Source organism: Watersipora subatra, chromosome 11 (genome assembly GCF_963576615.1).
Source record: "Watersipora subatra chromosome 11, tzWatSuba1.1, whole genome shotgun sequence".
Taxonomy (NCBI): domain Eukaryota; kingdom Metazoa; phylum Bryozoa; class Gymnolaemata; order Cheilostomatida; family Watersiporidae; genus Watersipora; species Watersipora subatra.
This window is the reverse complement of record NC_088718.1, coordinates 37,213,359-37,234,099: the sequence shown is the minus strand read 5'-3', so window position 1 is coordinate 37,234,099 and position 20,741 is coordinate 37,213,359. Positions and strand designations below refer to the sequence as shown.

The following is a 20,741-nucleotide window of genomic DNA, read 5'->3' as shown; positions in this document are numbered from 1 at the left end:
AATTATTTGCGATTTTACATCAGGTATAAAATATAGCTGACAACTACCTCTGTGTCTACATAAATGATTTTCATTAGTTTTATATCGCCTTATCTACGATATAAACTTTCTACTGGAGCATAAATTTTGAGTATCAAAACTGCAGATAAATTAAAACTTTAATAACAAGTGACAGACATGTTTAAACATAACTTTCCACAGTTGATTAATGGTCAAGGTAATCAAAACCAAATAGCCAATAACCACGTTGTTTATGAGATTATAGCATGTTTGCTCTATTTCCTAGAAAACTTTATGCGCCAAAGAAAAGCGTAAATTTGGAAAACACGAAAGTAAAGATTTTTTATGAAATTTTAGGTTTTTTGCGTGATGTTGATACAGACCGAAAAGCATAAGCAATGCAGGGTATAAGTTTTTATGTGTCACATGTGAAACATGTGTCACATGTGAAAATCCCATCCATGTGCATGCCGTTTGCTTGTTGATACTTCTTGTAAAACTATCTGCATAATATATAATGCACTTTATAAAAAAATCACTGTTTTTTATAAACCACTCTATTCGTCTGATGAAGTAACCCATGTACATGTAAGATTTGAAAAATTCGCTCACCTGAAAAGCGACGAGGTTAACTTGTTCTTCTTGGCTCGCTTTACGCAGAAAGTGAGTCCAATTGCCCTCTTTTGCATCTGAGGTGTCGAGCCTGTGGTCCACCTCTCCTCCATGAACAACCTGCAGCACAACGAAGCGAATGATACTAAACGCACGAATCTAGCCACCTCAAAAGCCGCAACAAAAACTATTGCTTAGAAATATGAACCACAATGTAGAATTTCCAACATACATTCAAACCTCTCTTCACGATCACAAAAATAGACAAATTTGTAAATATACGATGCAAATTCTAGGAAAAAATTGACCACGCAACAAAAAGCGATTTTCGATTAACGACATGTAAAGTTTCTCACAAGGTTGCAGTTTTGACAGTAAACTTAAAGAGACTCTGACAGCTAAAACTAAAAGGTTGAGTCTGAAAAATTATAAAAAAATACATGAACCAAACTAATTTAAACTCTACCACAGTTAGAGTGAATTGGGGAGGGCATCTCTATCCCACATTTCATCGGCAAACTCACGCATTCCTGAGGCTATGCTTACATTGAAGTGCCACTAAAGAAAAGTGCATACAAAAACCTTTTTCTGTTGATTATTAATTTATGATCTTAGATTGCAAATATAAATAAATTGGTTCTTTCACATTCAGTTTTTACATCGTTCTATATAATGTATTTGTTTTAATGCTATGTTCTGTTACCCGTAATATTTATTGAGAGTTATAGAAGGTTTTCAGCGTGAAACGAATTGAACGAATTAGAGCGGATTCTTATGGGAATATTTGCTCCTATATGAAACAGCTTTAACATGCGAATCAGAACTCGGCTAATAACAATTTCATTTGTAAAGGTTTGACTGTACTTCAGTTTAGCGCAGAGCAACAAGATAATGTTCTTATCAGTTGACCCACATACCTACTTCAACTCTAAAAATAGGTCACCATATGATAACCAATGGAGTGTTAGTACCAACACCACCTTCAAGGGCTCTATCACTTACATACCGGTCTATCATTCTGGTTAATTATGACTTGTTGAAATAGTTACAAAGCCTGTGCAACAATTTAAAAACTAGCACAGCTTGTAAGCAATAAACTATTTATAGTTTAATATTTTATTCAGCAGAAAGGGATACAGTATCCCAGTTTTACTTTTTAACAAATCTAAAAATTGAAAGTGTGATTTTTTTACTTGTCACTATGTGACCTACTACACCAACAGCTTTGAAATCTGAACAAATTGGCAGAAATTGAATATATGATCAAGCAAAATAAGGGAAATTTAATTTCAGCATATAGGCCTATATATATATATATAAAAAAGTTTTCACTTTTTACAATTAAAAAAATTTCATTATCATCTCTCCTTCAAAGTTTGGCTGCATGGGGCCACATTTATGGTAGCATTACTAAGAACTGCAAAAAATCGCTCCTGATTGTTACACCAAACATGATATGTGCCCATGTATCTTGCAATAACAACACCGCAGATATATTGACCAATGAAATTAGTGCATTAGGATTATGTTTACATATAAACTTCGATTTGCATTAGACACATGATACTGTATTTTTCCAAACATGTGCCAACATTGCTGACTTGATGTAAAGCATAGTGTATAAATGAATAGCTACGCATATAGATAGTACTTGTGTTATGTCTGTGCTTGATGTTTGTCAACTTTGTCAATGATAGGTGATATCTAAAAATAGCTAGTTAAGGCAGCAGATTACTGTGGTCGCTGGGCATACTTGTACTAGGAGTTATCTTCTTTTTCTTGTTAATACATGAATAAAAGTTTTGATTGGAATCAAATTGAGCGTGAAATGATCGAACAAAACCTTATTATTTAGAATTATTAATTTCAATTTTGCTCTTTATCTTACTGGCATTATGTAGTGTCATTAAATAATAACTTGGTTGCATTCTAGCGATTTTTATATATTGCCTACAGTAATACCTCACGGCTCACCTTTTAGTACATTGTGAGGTAAATAACAGTAAATAAAAAGTAACGGAAATAAACAGAAAGAAAATAAAATACACATCTCTCTCTCACACCCTGACCCAGTGAGATCCCTCCGTGAGCTAGCAGCTGCCACAGTTAGCTATCTTTTATTACGTTTGGGGAAGCACAAAAGTGCAACACGCTTGTGAACCCCTTCATGATGCTTCTTAAACGCCCACGACCTGAAAATTGTCTAGTGAACCTATGAAAATGGGAAAAATGCTTACGATTATTGGAAGTGAATTGAAATGTGACTGAAATTAGCTTTTGTTTGACAGATTCTCAGTTATCATGAGAGACAACAGTCCCGATTGATTGCGTAGAGTGAGCGATTGCTATAATACCAAAGTTTAAAATGAGAACACGTCACATCTGCATCCATGCAAGAAATTAATCAGAGTAAAATTCTACATCTAAATGGCATGGCTGAGCAAAAACAAGATGGTAACTTCCGGAATTTAAGAGGAGCCAGTAAGGCAGTAGGGGCAGTTGCGGAGCGCATAAGATAAAAGAGGATACTTGTATTTCAGACTCATGTATATATGACAACTTTCATGCATCATAATCAGTAATGACTAATAAAAACCAAGCACCTCTCAGTGAATGCCATAAACACTGGCACCATCAGATAAGAGGCACGGAGAGCGCGGAGAGAACCATCAGGCTATACAATCACTTGTTATTCCATTTCAAAGACACAGTCTGATAAGCTGAGTGGGAAAAACACTGAAAGACAATAAAAGGGGCCCAAAATCAGTCGTCAGAGGAGACAATGGTTGATGTTTCGTGTCATTTCAACACTCACTCTTTCATTCGCAGCCGAGCGCGTTGAGGAGGGAGGGGCTAAGGCCAACCCGCAGTTTCCAGCCCAATGAGGATTGCCGTTAGACAATCAATTGCGATTCTTAATCGAACAGCGTAGCAAGTCATTGGCTGTTAATTGCTAAAGATCAAAGACAATGAGTTTCAGAGACCATACGAATGTAATACAATAGTTTATGGCTGGCTAACCGAAGCGTTACAATAGAAATCTTCTGACAGCTTGGCCTTTCCTAAGAAGATGCAAGGAATGATGCGAGAACGAAAAGCTCTATTGCACACACATTTCTAATTAGTTTCTGATAATAAAAAAGCATTAAAACATATTCTCTGAAATATTTAATACAAGGTTAAACAATTTTTCAGATTAATTCAAATGCTTAAGTTTGGCATGGTAAACGGGAACACGAATCTACGAAGAAACCTAAGGCGGATGTTTGTAACCAAAAATCATTTAGGCGAAAATAGTAGATTCTTAAAGGTTCCATGGTCATCAAGCGATGTTGGGTTTCATAAAATCATTAAGGAAGAGAATCGATATGATTCGTTATTATATCTTTTGATACCTCCCTATTGGATGAAGCTAGATCATTGCAATAAGCCAGTGTTCCCGAAAAAGTAATGATGTTCAGTCTTACGAAAAATATAGCTTACTTCATCGTTGACTGAGTCAGTCAGTTGGATGAAACAACCAGAGATATTTACGTATGGCTTGACTGCGCAGACGAAATGAATGTTTTGTTTCATATGAGATTTGTGTGAACTGAGCATTAGATAGTTTGCCTGGCAAACTGATAGATCAAAGATAAATACACTCCGTTACAAACCTTGCATTAATAGGTCGCTATTCGTGACACAAAGTTTATCTAGAAAAGATTGATACAGAAAATAGATACAAAAATACCAGTAAAGATCGACGAAATTTCAATCAATATGATTATGGAAATCAGTCCTATGAAAAATATTGCTCATGAAACCAAGTCGGCCTGAGCGATCAACCTAATTGTATTATTGTCCTAATTGCATCGCAAAGCGATCAGTATAGTCGATAGTTTGCGAATACACCAGTCATCCGTCCGTGATACCAACTGTGACATTTGTTGTGACTTGTTACATCAACACATACAATGAGACATCATGGATTGTATTAGAAACGGGTCGACTCTGGGAAGTGACAAGAACCAATTGACAAATATCACAGCTTTACAATTGACTAGAACCAATTTTCTAAATCTACTAAATTTTTTGGAAGATCTGTCTGAAGTGAAACACCAAAACAAACTCAGAGAACACCAAAACCATCTTTATCGATCGCTCTACCAGATTTTAGTTACTGGAACATAAGGCGGGTTTAAGCCCTTCTCTATCAATTAAATTGATAATTAAAACAGCTAAATATAAAAATATATTTGCAGTTGTTCCCTCCTGTAAATGAAAGCGCGCATTGAACCCATTGCCACTTTCCAAGTCAGATAGTTTACAACTGCCAATGCAAAACTGACAATCAAATATTTTACACGAAATTGTTAGATATTTGATAAAAATTTCAATTACTTCATCATTTTTCGACATCATGAATGGCAAGGTAATAAGTTGATGGTACATTTAACATATTCATCCTACATACGAAATACACCCTATATGCCATACAAATACTTTTAGAGATATAATGTACCTTTAATAATCCTTGAGACAAACATTTCATCCTGCATACAAAAATCCGGTCACCAATCATATTAGGCATTCATTGAAATAACTCAACTTGTATTTCTTTCAGTTAGTGAGAGTAGAGGCTGCTGTGAGCTGTCATAAGCACATATCCTCTTTTATTAGACAAGTCTAAAGATACTTATTAGGAGTTGTGCTCTTCCAGTTGTACAGCCACATTAAGGTAGGGTGTAGGAATGGAAGAGTTATAATTAGTGTGTATCAGCCTTTCTATTACATGTAAGTCCAGTGTTTGTATTCATATAGACTACAAGATGTATGCTCTTTGATACAAATAAAATATTGGCTAAACTTTAATTCATTGTTTACCACGAGCCGTGTAGTCCAACTTGGCACAGCAGTGGCGGTGTGGCTTCAGTATGCTCCGTACCAAACGTTTCTGATTAATAAGAAGTAATTAATTAGCCTATCATTTATATATTTAAATAAAAGAAAACACTTATCTGCCTGCTTTCTGTGTTAAACCAATGAAAAACATGTTTACAAGCTCACCATGAGCGTAGTTTGCCTTTTTCTCAGTATTTTTTCCCGTGATGATCAGCTGTGTCAGATGCATTACAGCTATCAGATTGTAGACCCATTGACTTCCAATGATTATCTATTGAGCAATGGTACTAGTGAAAGTGATTATTATATTTTTAACAATAACACTATACTATAAGCTAGAGTAATAGTGTTAACTTGCATGACTTGGAATACACTCAGTTGTTAGTCACGGTGATTGGAGAAGGGACTGAATAAGAGTGAGCGCTCACTCTGAAACACATTTTTTGTTCCGCTTTTATGGCATCGAATGATGTAAAATTTTATTCTGATTAATTTGGTACCAAAATCTCATTCATTTTTACTGTTAAAACAAAAGAATGGCTTTATCGTATTCAAACATGGTCTCATGCATAAAGTGTGTTGTTAAAAAGTCATTGTATTGGAAATAACCAATCAAATAACCTTCTAAAAATGAATCAATTATATTGAAAATTTTATTGACAGATCATAAATTGCATGTATTCACCTTGTACTGACTAATAGAAACAATTAATTGGTTTTAAAGTCCAATTGCAATGGTTTGGGTGAAAATGTTTTTTATAAAAATCTGACTCCATGCAAATATGATTTAATTCAAATATGATCAACAAATGATAGACACATTAGCAGACTGTTAGAAATATGTCCAGGTATAGAGAAGACTATATAAATTGGATCGATACAATTTTCAGAGCAATCCAGTCACAAAAATATTACTTAAGGTAAAAAGTCATCTGTGAAAAAAATTGACCAGACAATTGCGAAAAACTAGTCATAGTATCGCGCAGTAAAAATCTGACAATATGAAAGTTCGGGAAACAATATATTTTATAAATGACATAATTTAAAAATAAAATATATACATATTTTCAGATCTTTACAGTATACATATCTAAATTACACATGACTCTGGTTATGCCATTACAATTATTTTTTAGCATTCATTGATGTTTAGAAGAAGAGGTCAATTGCGTTGATGAAGAAGAGTGGATCTCATGAAATGCATTAGACCTATAAGAAACTATTGTAATCTCACATTTTAGCAACATTGACCTTTCAAAAGATTGGCCAAACTTTGGTCCCAGACAAAGGCTCATTGAACAAACTTTCTACTGCAAGCAATATATCAAGATATTATAGACAGGAATATTGACCACGCTGTGTCATATTGAAGGTGAAAGCAAAGAATTAAACTAAAATTGGTTGAATTTAACACTTTAAAGTATTTACATGACTTAAAGACAAAGGTTACTAGCTCGACTAACCCTACCACTACACCTAGGAACCAGTTTGATCAGAGTGTAGTATGACAATCAGGCTACCACCAACGCAGCCTCTGCTGGCAAAAACAGTAAAATCAGGCCACATATTTAATATCAAAGATCCGCCTGTTGTTTGGTGTTCCCTTTTATTTGTTCAGTGACGCTGGCACGTTGACTGATATCAAATACATCAATGAACCGTATGACAAGGTAGCCATATTAGTCATCCAGACAATTATCAGATCCTGATTGTCTCATCCGAGAGGCAAAGATTCCACTTAATATCTTTTTGCTAGTTTCAATGAAAAGTCTCAAGTCAGATTAATCTCAAATGAAGAAAACAAACTTCAACTAATGCTGATCACCCCCTACATGTAATTCAAATAATAATTCAAATACCCGACAGACTTGAGTAGGCTAGAAATATTGTTGTTTAATAGATAGTTGTTTTAGTTAATTTAATTTGGGCTTAATTTTTCAAGTTAATTTTAATTGGAGAAAGTAGCCTTGTTTACAGAAGACATGGCTTAACCAAAAACGTGTTTTTTCATAACAATTCATACACGACTTCCTGCCCGTGCAACATATTAACAGCGGGATATTTCAGGAAACGATTTATCTCTGTACAAACACAACTATGAACACCATGTTTCCACGATGCGGTTAGTCTTTGCATCATCGTCAAGAAGGAAATAACAAACACTTGCAAGACAAGTGAGTTTCGTTACTCACAAATTTTTATCAAACGTCTCACGCTTGCAAAAGATGGAGATGGAACATATGAAACATTGCCCCACAAGTGAATCCATTTTAAACATTTTTATACTTTTAATATTTCAAAAGCATGCTGCTACGCGTGACAGGAATGTGCCGCTATGACCTCTCGCAGAGAATTCCTTATCATTCTAACAAAGCGCCTGTGTTTATCAACAACATGCGAATGTATATCAAAACACATATCGCACAGCAGCTCCAAGTGCACACAACTCCACTTATCATGGAAACATAGTGAATGACAGTATCACCCAGCTCGCTGCTCTGCTCTCAACTCTTATATGCAAAAGGCTGCCGTTGTAGTAAAACAATAAGACTAGCTACTTACTAGCCTCATGCGTACGACTGCTAAAACTATTACCCTAAAACTAAATGATTCTCAAACAAGTCAGCATTCAATCAATCAATGATTGAGATCGAGCACACACTAAAGATATTGAGCACTATCTACAAAAATGTACTAACAGGCGGCTATAATCAGCGAACCATATTGTTTAGTAAACCTAAACACCCTCACACAAGTTTAAACAAGCAGAGAAAAAACAAAAGCGTTGTGGATACAAAATTTAAAAAATCGTCACACTTATAATCGATTTCGTTTGTTAAAACTTTTAAATGCATAAATATATACAATTGTGAAAATAGGAAGCAAAATTGGGAGTTGCGATTCAACACAATGCATCATATGAAGGTTTGACAACTTCTGTAAAAACAGAGAATTTGTCTTTGAAGCAATAACAAGCAATTAAAAAAACCTTTCCGCTGGGTAAGTCTCTAAAAATGTTCGGATATCGTGTAATTTTTTGTTGACAATTCAATAAAGTTGGTATTCTACGAACGTACATGGCTTGAGCTGATATTTACTAGATGGTTCTGGGTGTGATGCATTCTATTAAAGTAAATCACTTTGTTTGGAGCTTTTTCCACACCCTTGTTCAGACACAGTCTAACAATTGCCCTTCATCGCTCCACTGTAACACTTTACCATAAATGAAGTTTGGACTTGGTTGCAGCACTCCATTCTTTGCACGTGTATACCTGTAATACTTGTTAGACTCTGCTACTATACGCTTCTACAAATTACTTCCATCTTGCTCAGTAGGAAGGAAGAAATAATCAGAATACTCTAACGGTGGAGTATCACCAAGTGGTGTGAAGTTGAATCTTGAGAGAGGAAATTTTTTAGAGCGATGAAGACTTTTCATCACCTAAGTCAGTAACATTTTTCCAAACATTAAAAGCCTGTGTCATTATTTTCATTTTCTCTGTGTGATGCTTCATTTTTTGATCACTCGGTAGTAGTAACTGGTATATTAGAGCTAGTAGCAGAGGTGTTGCTTGTATTGGAGTTACTATTATGAGGCGCAATTCTAGTATTCACAACAACAGCACAATTGGATATAGCATTATCATCATCCGAGCTACCATAACCATGACTTTTCTGTTTATATTCTAAGTTTTTAGAGTTGACATCGCTACTATCATGTGAATTATTGTGATGATCAGTCAAATGATCATTGCAGGATCAAATAAAAGTTTTTTCTTTTGTTACAAAAGCCAAATCGATTGCCGACTGGTTTTTTCATTTTTGCAATGAAATCGCGATTTTGTATTTGTTTGGCTTGTAGCAAAAATAAATGCCTTTTAGATAATCGTTTCATATCATAATTGATAGCTAAATATCTTAACGACAATATTTTAAACTTAACCTCACTCATATGCTTTTTATTGTTACTAGACCACGTCTTTCCAAATTTCTACCAAAAACTATGCTTATGTTGTTTTCTCACTGAACTGATAAATGACGTTTATGTCGTTTCGCGAGCGAAAGGGTTGAATGTAAGTACCGTACTTTTCGGACTATAAACCGCACCTCTATACAAGCCACATCTGCTTTATTTTCCAAAAAAACAATGATAAAACAATACATAAGCCGCACCTTTGTATAGGCCGCAGAACCCGGGTTTTTAACATGGCAGCAACTTTGCTGTTTAAAATGGAACAGTGCCTAACGACACCATTTCGTATTAATCGACGCTTTTTAACTTAGTGCATAACGGAACAGTACCCGTGAGGCATTGTTTCGTATTTTCTTTCACCGCTCAGAGATTAATTAGAGATTCTGGTTGATGCGCCCTAGCGATGAAAGACAAAGCCACAGATTAGCTGCACCCTTATATAAGCCGCATGGCTCAAATCGTCAGAAAAAGTAGCGGCTAATAGTCCAAAAAGTACGGTATATAGCAATAATTTCAAGATGAAACAACTCTTCAAGGCACATATGCTAGATGTCTACAGATGCATTTACGATTTAAAAAAAATATTCCTCACCTTCCAAGGAGAATCGAATGCCTCATCATCTGAAATATATCTTCCTTTGACCGGACCGAACCTTGTGGCAGCTGGGATTTCTTGCTGACTCCATACAGACAGCTGCAAAACATACAAGGATTTGTTCGTTTACATTACTTTGTGTAACGTTAGGCAAATAGCTGAAAGGAAATAACAATAGTTTGGAATTGTCCACACATGAACACATTTTTTGATTTTTTAGAAACCAAATAACCTAAGCTATGTGACACACGCAGAATCATGGACAATTCAAATCTTTACTATAATCAGAGCCGTATCCCTCCAAAGTCACGCATAGTGATTAGGAAAGAGACTGTTTGTAGTGAGATTCGAACTCGTGACCTTCAGCCTGACAGACCAACACTACCAGTTGCACCATGTTGGAATTTTGGAATTACCAGTTGCCACATTTTGGAATAATTGCGCAGTTAATCATTACACTTGATCTCTAGCGACGCACCGGACTACCACGGTTCTAGTGCGCCTGTCTGTCTGAAGCCGTGGCTGTAGGTTGGGAAAAATGATTGCATTGTTCAGAATTTGGACTCACAACTTTATGCTTGCTAAACTGACACTCTAGCAATCACACCAACTAATCAACTTTTCAGATTTCAGAATATTTGTGCAGATACTCTCAGTTCTTTGTTCGTGTACCTGATGATCCCTTACGGCACACTTGGCTGCCAAGGTACTACATAATGTTACATAGTACCATAGTAGATAAAACAGAGTATATGTGTATAAAAGTGAGTCCAGCTAGAACTCGTGATAAAACATATAAGGTACTTCGTCAACTAAAATGGAGGTGTAACACGAGGACAACAGCAAACGCATGAAAGACAAACTATCTACTCCAAGCAAAACGAACTTTCACCTAACTTTCTTCTGACCTTATTAGATTACTAGGTAAGGGCGGGTTGTTGAGAAACTGCATCGATGAGCGGTCAACACAAGCAAGATCGGCAGCGACTAAGGCAGCCAGGGTAACTCACATCTACCGATTGGCAGATGAATTGTTTTGATCTGGTCAGATGCTAAAGACAAACAGCCATTTCCTATGCCATCCATTAACAAGCGCATAGTTGTTATGTAATCACAAAAACAAAATACTTGGCTATTATATAACAAAAAGCCCTAGGGTTAGCTGAGTGCAGCGAAGAGGTCAAGCAAGACACCCGCTCTATCAACTCCGGCAGGTCAGCCAAGTATTATGTAACACAGCAGGCATGCCACGACTGACAAACAATCATTTTTTGCCAAGCCGAGTAACAGACGTACATGTAGAGAGCTAAGTCAAAGCTTGCGAGAAATTAAAAATAATAGAGAAGAGCTTGAACATTGACCGACAGTCTTGACAGAGACAAAGATCAATTGGATGCTGGTCTGAATGAAAACATTCAACGCCTGTATGTGGATAGAAAGTAAAACTTGCTAGTAAGTTTGAAAGGACAACTCCCCGATATGAAAAGAGAACATTTTTGAAACAGGTATTCATCCAAACAAAAGAAGTAATTATACACATTTACATAGACAATTGCCACAACTACCTACAGGGTAATAATAGCAATACCTAGAAGGTGTTAATTCCCTTGTCTTTGAGGTGTATGAACAAGCAAACATTCGCTGACCCTTACATAACAAAACTGGTTCCAATGATGCACCATATTTCATAGTGAATCCAATTTAAATATTTTTAAAGCCCTTCATGATTGAAAATCATCAACTAGTACCTTTTTTAAGTACAAACTCAGTGACACCTGAAGGACACAAATTCAATATAGTCCACGATTTTCTTCAGATCTTAAAATATTCATATTCCTATATATATTGTATTTGATTATATTTGATTTCGAAAATATTCTCAAATGTTTTTTCACGTATTTCATCAAAAAAGATGCAATGAGATGTAAGAAAAGTTCTACAATGTACAAAAGAGTTTAGGAAAAATCAAAAACGTTGACTTGAATCTAAATCAGAGCAAAGCATATAATGATAGCAGAAATAGACCAATGTAAAGTTATCTTAGACTTTTCGTAGTTAATATAAACATGAAGGTTTTGTTCGACATTAATGCCTTTCATTCAGAGCAGAAGTAAATGTGTCAGAGTTCATAAGACCACATCTTTTTAATAAAATGTTGATACATTAAAAAGTCGATAAAGTCATGAACCAACCACGCACCAGCAAAGATCAGCAAAAGTTAGATCGGCAGAACTTAAAAAGCCTATCAATAAAATATTGCTCATGGATAAAAGTTGCCAAGGAAGGATCGACCTGATATGCAAAAGGTAGTCATAATGCTACCAGGCATTAAATATGGTCCAAATTCGCAGGCACACGAAACCGGAGTCATCTGTGGTCACTACCGACCTTGACAGATGGTCTACTTAAAATAGACTTAACTTTTGAGGAGGGGAAGATCAACTGACAACTACAGTGATATTATATTTAACAAAGATCTCTTAAAAGATAGATAATACTTGGAACATGGACAGCCGCAATGTAACCACTTGAACAAGTTATTGCACAGGCTTTCACTTGACACTGGCAACGGAATCAACACTGATAGTGGGAATCGACACTGACAGTGGGAATCGACAATAACAGTGGGAATCGACACGGACAAGGGGAAACGATGTTAACAGTGGGAATCGACACTGACAACGGAATCAACACTGGTAGTGAGAATCGACACTGACAGTGGGAATCGACACGGACAAGGGGAACCTACGCTGGCCGTGGGAATCGACACTGACAACGGAAGCAACACTGATAGTGGGAATCGACACTGACAGTGGGAATCGACACTGACAGTGGGAATCGACAATAACAGTGGGAATCGACTCTGACAGTAGGAATACAGACTGACATTAGGAATCGACACTGACAGTGGGAATCGACACGGACAAGGGTAACCTACGCTGACAGTGGGAATCGACGCTGACAACGGATCAACACTGATAGTGGGAATCGACACTGACAGTGGGAATCGACAATAACAGTGGGAATCGGCTCTGACAGTAGGAGTCGAGACTGACAGTAGGAATTGACTCTGGCAGCGGGAATCAGTCATAAAACAGTTAAATGTTAAATATGTTTATCTTTCTGCTTAGGCAGTCTGTGTTTAACAAAAAACAAGTGACATTCAATTTGTCTAAATAGAATGGATAATTTATGAAGAGGTCGTTGAGGAACTTTTGAGTTAGTAGCGTATGTTTGTGGATGGTCTTCTACAAAGTCAATCAGTGACAGAAAGTTCTATAGAAGGCTCAATTTTTGTATTAATTGAATCAAACAAAGGCCAATAGTGTTGATATATTAGCATGTACCAGGAAAACAATGACTTTAGAAAGACTACAAAAACTTTGTCTTAGAAGAGCGATACCTAATACAGATAATTACAACTCCTTGATGAAGACCCTTGTGCTTGATAAACTTTTGATATTTTTTAATCTGCTGTTCAAGGTATCAACAAACTATCCATCCAACCATCCACTTCATAGCTACACCCTAGAAACTTAAACCGCCTAACACACTAGACATAAACTTGATTGTTCTATATTTAGAACATCCTTTTATCATGAGAACTTTTTTCAAATTTTTTTCAATTTTTAATTTCCACGTTATTACTGTTCCTCATGGCCCTAACTGCGTCTGTCGTCATTAGCTGGTGAAATAAAATTAAAATCAAAGAATTTTAAGATATACTGAAAATCTATCAAACATACATGTAGGTTTTTATATGTCAAAGATTGGTTTGCATGGAAAAATGAAAACTTGTGAAAACGTCATTTTTCTTATTACCAAAGTCATAACTCTATGATTGCATTAGTTATAAAATATAGTACCCTGAATGCCAGTGCACTGTATGAGATCATCGGATGTAATAAGTAAAAGCACAAGTAGTTCAAATACAGCAAGGTGGTTGGTTGGTGCAAGTGATAGTGTTGGTCTACAGGCGAAAAGTTGTGAGTTCAAATCCCATTGAAAGCAATATTTTTTCTTAACCTCTAACCGTAGCTATAGATGAACTCTTATTATAGTAGATTCATTTCAGCCTCAGAAAAACTTCTTAGGAAGCGGTAGTCTAAAAAAGGATGCAAACTTTTATTAAAAACACATCGAACTAAATCACCCGACTGTGACCGTCTTGCTGTGAAAAATACACTATTCTAGTCTATCTGTAAAGTGTATTTAATTGAATAAGCCGCTGTCTGCCGGCTGAGAAAAGCATTCACTACCGAAGCGCTCCCACAAACAATCCTACTATGACTGGTCAATGTCTCAATTCTGACCTCTACTCTAAACACAGACATAATATCTCAACCAAATCACTTTTTGTCTAGAAATAATTTTATAATCTGTTAGGTTCAATCTCTACAATCTGTTGCGACAAAGCATGCCGAAGGCTCCGCCAACTACATTGCGAATGATTATGAATACCTTAAAACCTATTAATAAATCTAACATACTACTTAAATTTATAGATTGTATGCTATCTGTGATTTTAAAATAGTTGAAATTTGAAATAGAGTTGTATATCCCACAAAAAAGCATTAATTTTTTGATAGAAGCTCTTACAACAATATATTTTTAGTACAAAACCATTTCATAATTCTATTATTTAGTGTATTATTCCGATGGCATCCATTTGGCTCCGAGTTTTTCTATATATAACATGCCATATTAGAGATGGATAGACAGATATTTCCGCATGATGTCAAAACAATAATTAAAAACATAAAACAAGAAAGAATATAATTTAGGAATACTTTGCGGAGAAACAAAAAAGACCCAAACGTTATCCTGAAAAGTTTCAACATACTTTTAAAAAGGTTTGTACTATATTGTATGATGTAAGTCGCAACGTAGAATTGGTTTTATGATTAAATGACATTCTCATAGCTTAAACTCAAAGTCTATCAAAAGTTGTGCCAAAAATTGTGTCTGATTACTAAATGAACAGGAAAAAACAGTCAGTCATATTTCGTATTATTTTTAGGTCAAGTGAAATACATTATTTTATTTTAAGTTCATAAGATGATAGCCATTCTAGATTGAATTGATACTTTTTAAAACTAAAAATATTTTTTTAAATTTATCATAAACCATTTGTAGACAATATATGACAATGAGAAATACCCTCCTTCCAGAGATTTAATAAGACTATCTCTGGCCAACACAACAGAATTTAGCTCCAACTAAACAAACAACATATAGGCCTACCGTACGCGCTCCTACAACGTAAATAATCCTTTCCGGTAACATTTACGTTTTAGGATTTTACTTCAAAAGAACGGTGACTTGAAGAGGTGTCATTCAGTCTTGGCTACTTTTCAATGAATAAATAAAATTTCAGCAGTGGGTATAAACTACTTTCCTATAACATACTAAGTAAGTAAGTGTGTTAACAATAATAGCACTTGCATAAAGTGCATAGAGGAGTAAATGTATGTGCAGCGGATGTAGCAATTTTGCACGTACACAAATACGGGCAAATGAGAATAAATACAATATATTTTCTATATATTTATAAAACTCTGATCTTCTTGTAATCTCGCTTGATAAGGTCGAACTGAAGGAATAACATCGCCGGTAATAAAAGTAGCCTACTACATGAAAAATTGCAATTATGACTCGAAGTCGCTATATTCAGCTCCGCATATTGACCCCTTACTGACTGTACCAAGTCGACTGCCATTGGCAGTCTATTTGCAGAATAACCTTTACTATAATAAGAGCGATGTGCTGCGATGCTAAAAAGGCTTATTTAATGCGACGCAAGCATTATGTTATTAAGTTATGTAATTAGTATTAAATTATTTAATTAATTAAATTAAATAAACTATTTAATTTAATGCATGGCTTGATTGGCAAGGCAACCTTAGCATTTTCTTTCTCCATGTAAATGCGTGACAACCTATTGAATTGGAACCTAAAAAAAGCTCCTCCACCTATGGAGAAGTCCCTTCAACGAATGCATCCATGGATTGTTGTCACGGAAGCGGTATAGCAATTTGTGTTGAAGATAAAAGAAACCCCGGGCAACACTGGACTTACTGGCAGTATTTTTTATAGCTTTGTCTTTCTCAGACCTAAAAACATTTCAGAAACTACAGAACTCAGGCCAGCCGCTTGCGTAACATTCAGGTGTATCTATTAGCGATAAGATTAGCTCCCACCTGTGAAAACACGGAGACAATACTATGCAGACGAGAACAATGCTGCCGTAGACAGTAGACAATGAATTCTATTTTTTTAGCTTACACCAGAAGTTGTAAAACAAGCAAACTTTGACATCATCTACTATTCTTGATGACAATAAAAGTACAGCAGGAACAACCGAATCCCTGCCATATGCTCATCGGGGAGGAATTTATAGATACTTTCCTTGTTCACTACTAACAGGCATTCTTTTTAGATACCATTTCAAGGATAATCTCTACATGTCACATGTGCTGCCAAACAATGCGCTTTTAATACTGGGTTATCACTTCTTTCAGTCGCCATGGTACGCTGAAGCGATGAAAATGTAGACACTTCCTGTGCACTAGTCATAATAAAAGATGAGTCATCACATTACATCGACCTAATATCGGCCTAGTTTGTAGGTTGCTATAGTCATTTTTAAATTTCATAATAAACTTGTACAGTAACCCATCCTACTTTGTCTGTTATGTTCCAGACCATGAAATTGGAATTTCTGCGAAATTGAAATTAAAGTTTTTTGAAGTATGAGCAACGATTTTATACTTTTAGAACACTTGAATTGCTTTTTAAACTTTGCCAATGACTATACATGTAAGTACATGCACATATCATTGTACATGTGGTATACATGTACAGAACATTGTATATATAATACTGAAAGCCGTAAAAGATTAATGAGAACAAGCATGAATGAGACAAAAATCGAAAATGCTAAGTCAGTGCTAAATATTGTCAAGCCAATCAGCATAAGACTATCTAAAGGCTGGTTCACACTATACTGCCGTTGCCCTTTCGGCGTTCATCGTCGAGTATGTGCACTGTGACCAGATGGCATCGACGAAAAAACTCGGATGCCTCAGAAAAGTTTACAGCTGTCAATCTTCCCGATAGTTTGCCAAGCATCGACGATGGCCAGTATTATATGCACCATTCCGTCGATGATGACTGGTGTCGCGGATAGCGTGATCTACATTTCCGATTGTGATTATCGCTGCGGGACTAGTATTTGATTCGAGCATGTGACAAGAACGAGGTTTCGTTGGGAAAATTAAAAAAAGTGAAAATGGAAACAAACAACCGAGTGTATTTTTGGTAGTGCGAACATTATGATCACCGATGATCACCGAAGTATTTTGGCATCAACCCCAAGATACAGCGATGTAGTGTGAACCAGCCTTATGTGATAAAAGCGATGATGTTCATTATGGCCATATTCTGTACAATAGTTAAAAAGAAGACTTGAGCTATTTTTGTAAAATATTCTATTTGTAATACAATAACATCAACTAACTGTTGCTAGGATAATTTCCTATCAATAGACCGACCGTGTGCTCCACATTCATGCCATAGAGACGAAACCGACAGTGTATTGCTTTATGTATCTAAATGAAGGCACCCTCAGTGAAGACAATGCCCTGTAGTCACATAGTGACATAAAATATACTGTACTGATGTACACTACTGACTCTTCAATTTCGTTTCAAAATAAGGAAATGACTGTGACTTTTAAACACAATATTTCGTTACTAAATAACAACGAAGAAAGTCAGGTAATCAGCAATAGCCTGAGAGAGAAGAGAGGCCGTGAGCCTGCTTTACAGCGAAGCGCTGATATTTGAAGCCACGTAGTAGGAGGAAATACAGTACATCCATACCCTACTGTTCTAGTTTTGTAAATACCAACACTTTCTGCTTGATAGGGTTGTGATGAACAGCATGCTAATTTTATATTCCATGAGCGTCCAAACTATCAATTGGTTGACAAATTGGCAAAATACTATCTGCTGTCGCAACGTGTGCCAGCTCTTAACAAAAGTGACATCCCTGTTGGATCACATTATGTAGTAAAGTCCATTCTCACCGCCAAACCATTATTAAAATCTTGGATCAGAGGTGAAGGTGCAATGACTACAGGACAGCCTGATAGCTTATCACATCTTATGACCTTAATACAACCTTGATACTTCATACATCACTTATCCAGAGCAATCATATTTCGTTGATCAACCAAAATGATTTGGATGCTGCCAAAGGTATATCAGATGCTGCAAAGCTCCTCCATCCCTATATCAGATAGCAGATAGAGTAGACCCGCTGCCGCTACGGAAGACGCATTGCCAGGTGTTACAAGGAGTGAGCGAGTGAGTGTGGAATGTGGCGCTGACAGATCAGATAGTGAGCTATTGTTCATAGGTCTGGATGAATTCGATTTCACAAACACAAGTAAACAGCGCAGACCTGTAAGAGTACAGCTACTAGTTTTTGGCAGCGATTATTTTTTGACTTGAAAGGCAAAAACGAATTGGCCAGCTGTCCAATACAATAGATGCATCAGGAAGACATATTTAACAATTCGTTTACTCACGTTCTGGCCTAAACTGTCTACCATCAAATTGATTTATCTGCCAACTAATCAGTACAAGTGAATGATCAACGAATTCATCAGCATTGTCTGATCAAATTATAAATAACCGAGATATCTTAGGTATTCTCTCAAACAATACAAGATGACAGTCTGATAGTAGTGATGAGCCATTGAGCTACGTATAGTCACAGCAGACAGTCGCTGTCCATGACTAACACTTGATCAACCTTTTAAAGTAGCAACATTTGTCCTTGACACATCAAATGCTTGATCTGTTTTATGCCCTCTCCTTGAAAAAATAATTTTGTATTAAGACGAACACGGACTGGTACGACACGGTTGACAGTGATAGATGACTCACTGGCATGTCAGACATACTTCTTGCTTTGCGATGTTACAACTGGTTGTTGCATGTTTGGGTCAATCGGTCAGGCTGACTTCCTTCGATCAGCTTTTTTTGTTTTAACGAATCATCTTTCAAATGTTATTGATCTTATTTTTGCTGATATTTGCCGGCATGATTTTGGTCTATGGCTATATAGTTATTCCTCACTACTTAGCAGTTTAGCTCTCACAGCTTCATATTAAATAATAAATTACATAAAATCAATAAAAACTAAATCAGGTATATCTCTCATATTCTCCCCTAGTAAGATACTTTCACAAGGATCACGGTGATAGCCGTTGTTGCAGTTCGGTGTTTTCCTATACCGTTCCATGAAGTGTAAAAGTGCAAAGTGCTCGTGTGTTGTGGCACCCTTCAAGATAACCCTTAAAATCCCAGATCCTCGAAATCAGCTAATGAAACTAAGAAAAAGGGAAAAATGCTTACGATCACTACAAAGCGACTTTATTAGTTACTATATCATGAATTTTCTATGTTTCAGGAAGCTGGCGTATCAGCCCCGAATAACTGCGACAAATAGAGATTTTCGTATTTCTATCAATATTTTAATATATTGAACGCTCACTGATCAAACCCGATCTGCGTCCTCTAGTCAAACTACACATCACGAATATGTGCTAAGACAGTTTTACATAAACACAAAAGTACTACCTAGTAATCCTCAAGCTGTATCCATGACCTGAAGGTAGACCTTAAATGGGTAGCATCTTAACTGAACTGCATCTGGCATGTAGGACAGAGCATGGACTCAAAAGGCATTCAGAATCTACCAGTCGAATGATACATGGAGATATAACGATAGAGATACACAAATGAAATTTATTTATTTCTATATTTGTATATATTTTGTCTTTTGTGTAATTTTAACTTCAACCTTGTTAGTTTTGTTTTTAAAACTTCAATGTTTTAGGAAACTTGAAAGTATTTCCAGTTTGGAGTCAAATATTTACTGAAATTTCACATTTTATGTAATAAAATTCACATATCGAAACGAAATTGTCGAAATTCATGTTTCCTTAACAGTTTTTATTCAAATAGCATAATGGTTGCTGATCTACCAAGTATGCAGACTCAAAGGGCAAGTAAAGCGTGTGAATAAATTCACAGCCTTCTCTAGATTTGTACGTAAAATGAAAAAATAGTAAGGAATCCTGAATAATTGACCTGAACATGCAAAAACCAGCTGCAACATCGCAAAGCAAGAAGTATGTCTGACATGCCAGTGAGTCATCTATCACTGTCAACCGTGTCGTACCAGTCCGTACCAGTCCGTGTTCATCTTAATACAAAATTAATTTTTCAAGGAAGGGGCATAAAACAGATCAAGCATTTGATGTGTCAAGGACAAATGTTGCTACTATAAAAGGTCGATCAGGTGTTAGTCATGGATTGATTGGCAATGTCTTTTAGGTGATGGAGCTTTCTAGCCTTTTCATTTGTCGGCAGTTGATCTTTATTGCAATATATTCCGTCACGTTTGTAAGCACAGATGTGTGCGTAATTGTTGGTTGAATACCCGCGTAATATTATGCCCCCGTACCGCTCTATGTCTTCTGTGATGATACTGTAGGCAGTAGTCTAATACTGGCCAGCAGTAGGTGTCAGTTTAATCAGCACATTCAGGCCAAAGTAACCTGCAGTACGTTCCATCAACAGCTACCCATAAAAAAATTTGATT

At 36.1% G+C, this 20,741-nt stretch overlaps 1 protein-coding gene across 1 annotated transcript in view; it reads right to left on the bottom strand.

Annotated features, from left to right (window-relative positions):
* The window catches only part of LOC137408032 (PR domain zinc finger protein 1-like), a 68,222-nt gene that overhangs the window by 24,431 nt on the left and 23,050 nt on the right, over nt 1-20,741 (bottom strand). The window contains exons 4-5 of the mRNA XM_068094422.1: nt 10,062-10,163; nt 613-732 (exon numbers count right to left, since the gene is read on the bottom strand). Of these exons, the coding sequence (XP_067950523.1) occupies nt 613-732; nt 10,062-10,163 (222 nt within the window). The remainder of the gene's footprint in view (nt 1-612; nt 733-10,061; nt 10,164-20,741) is intronic.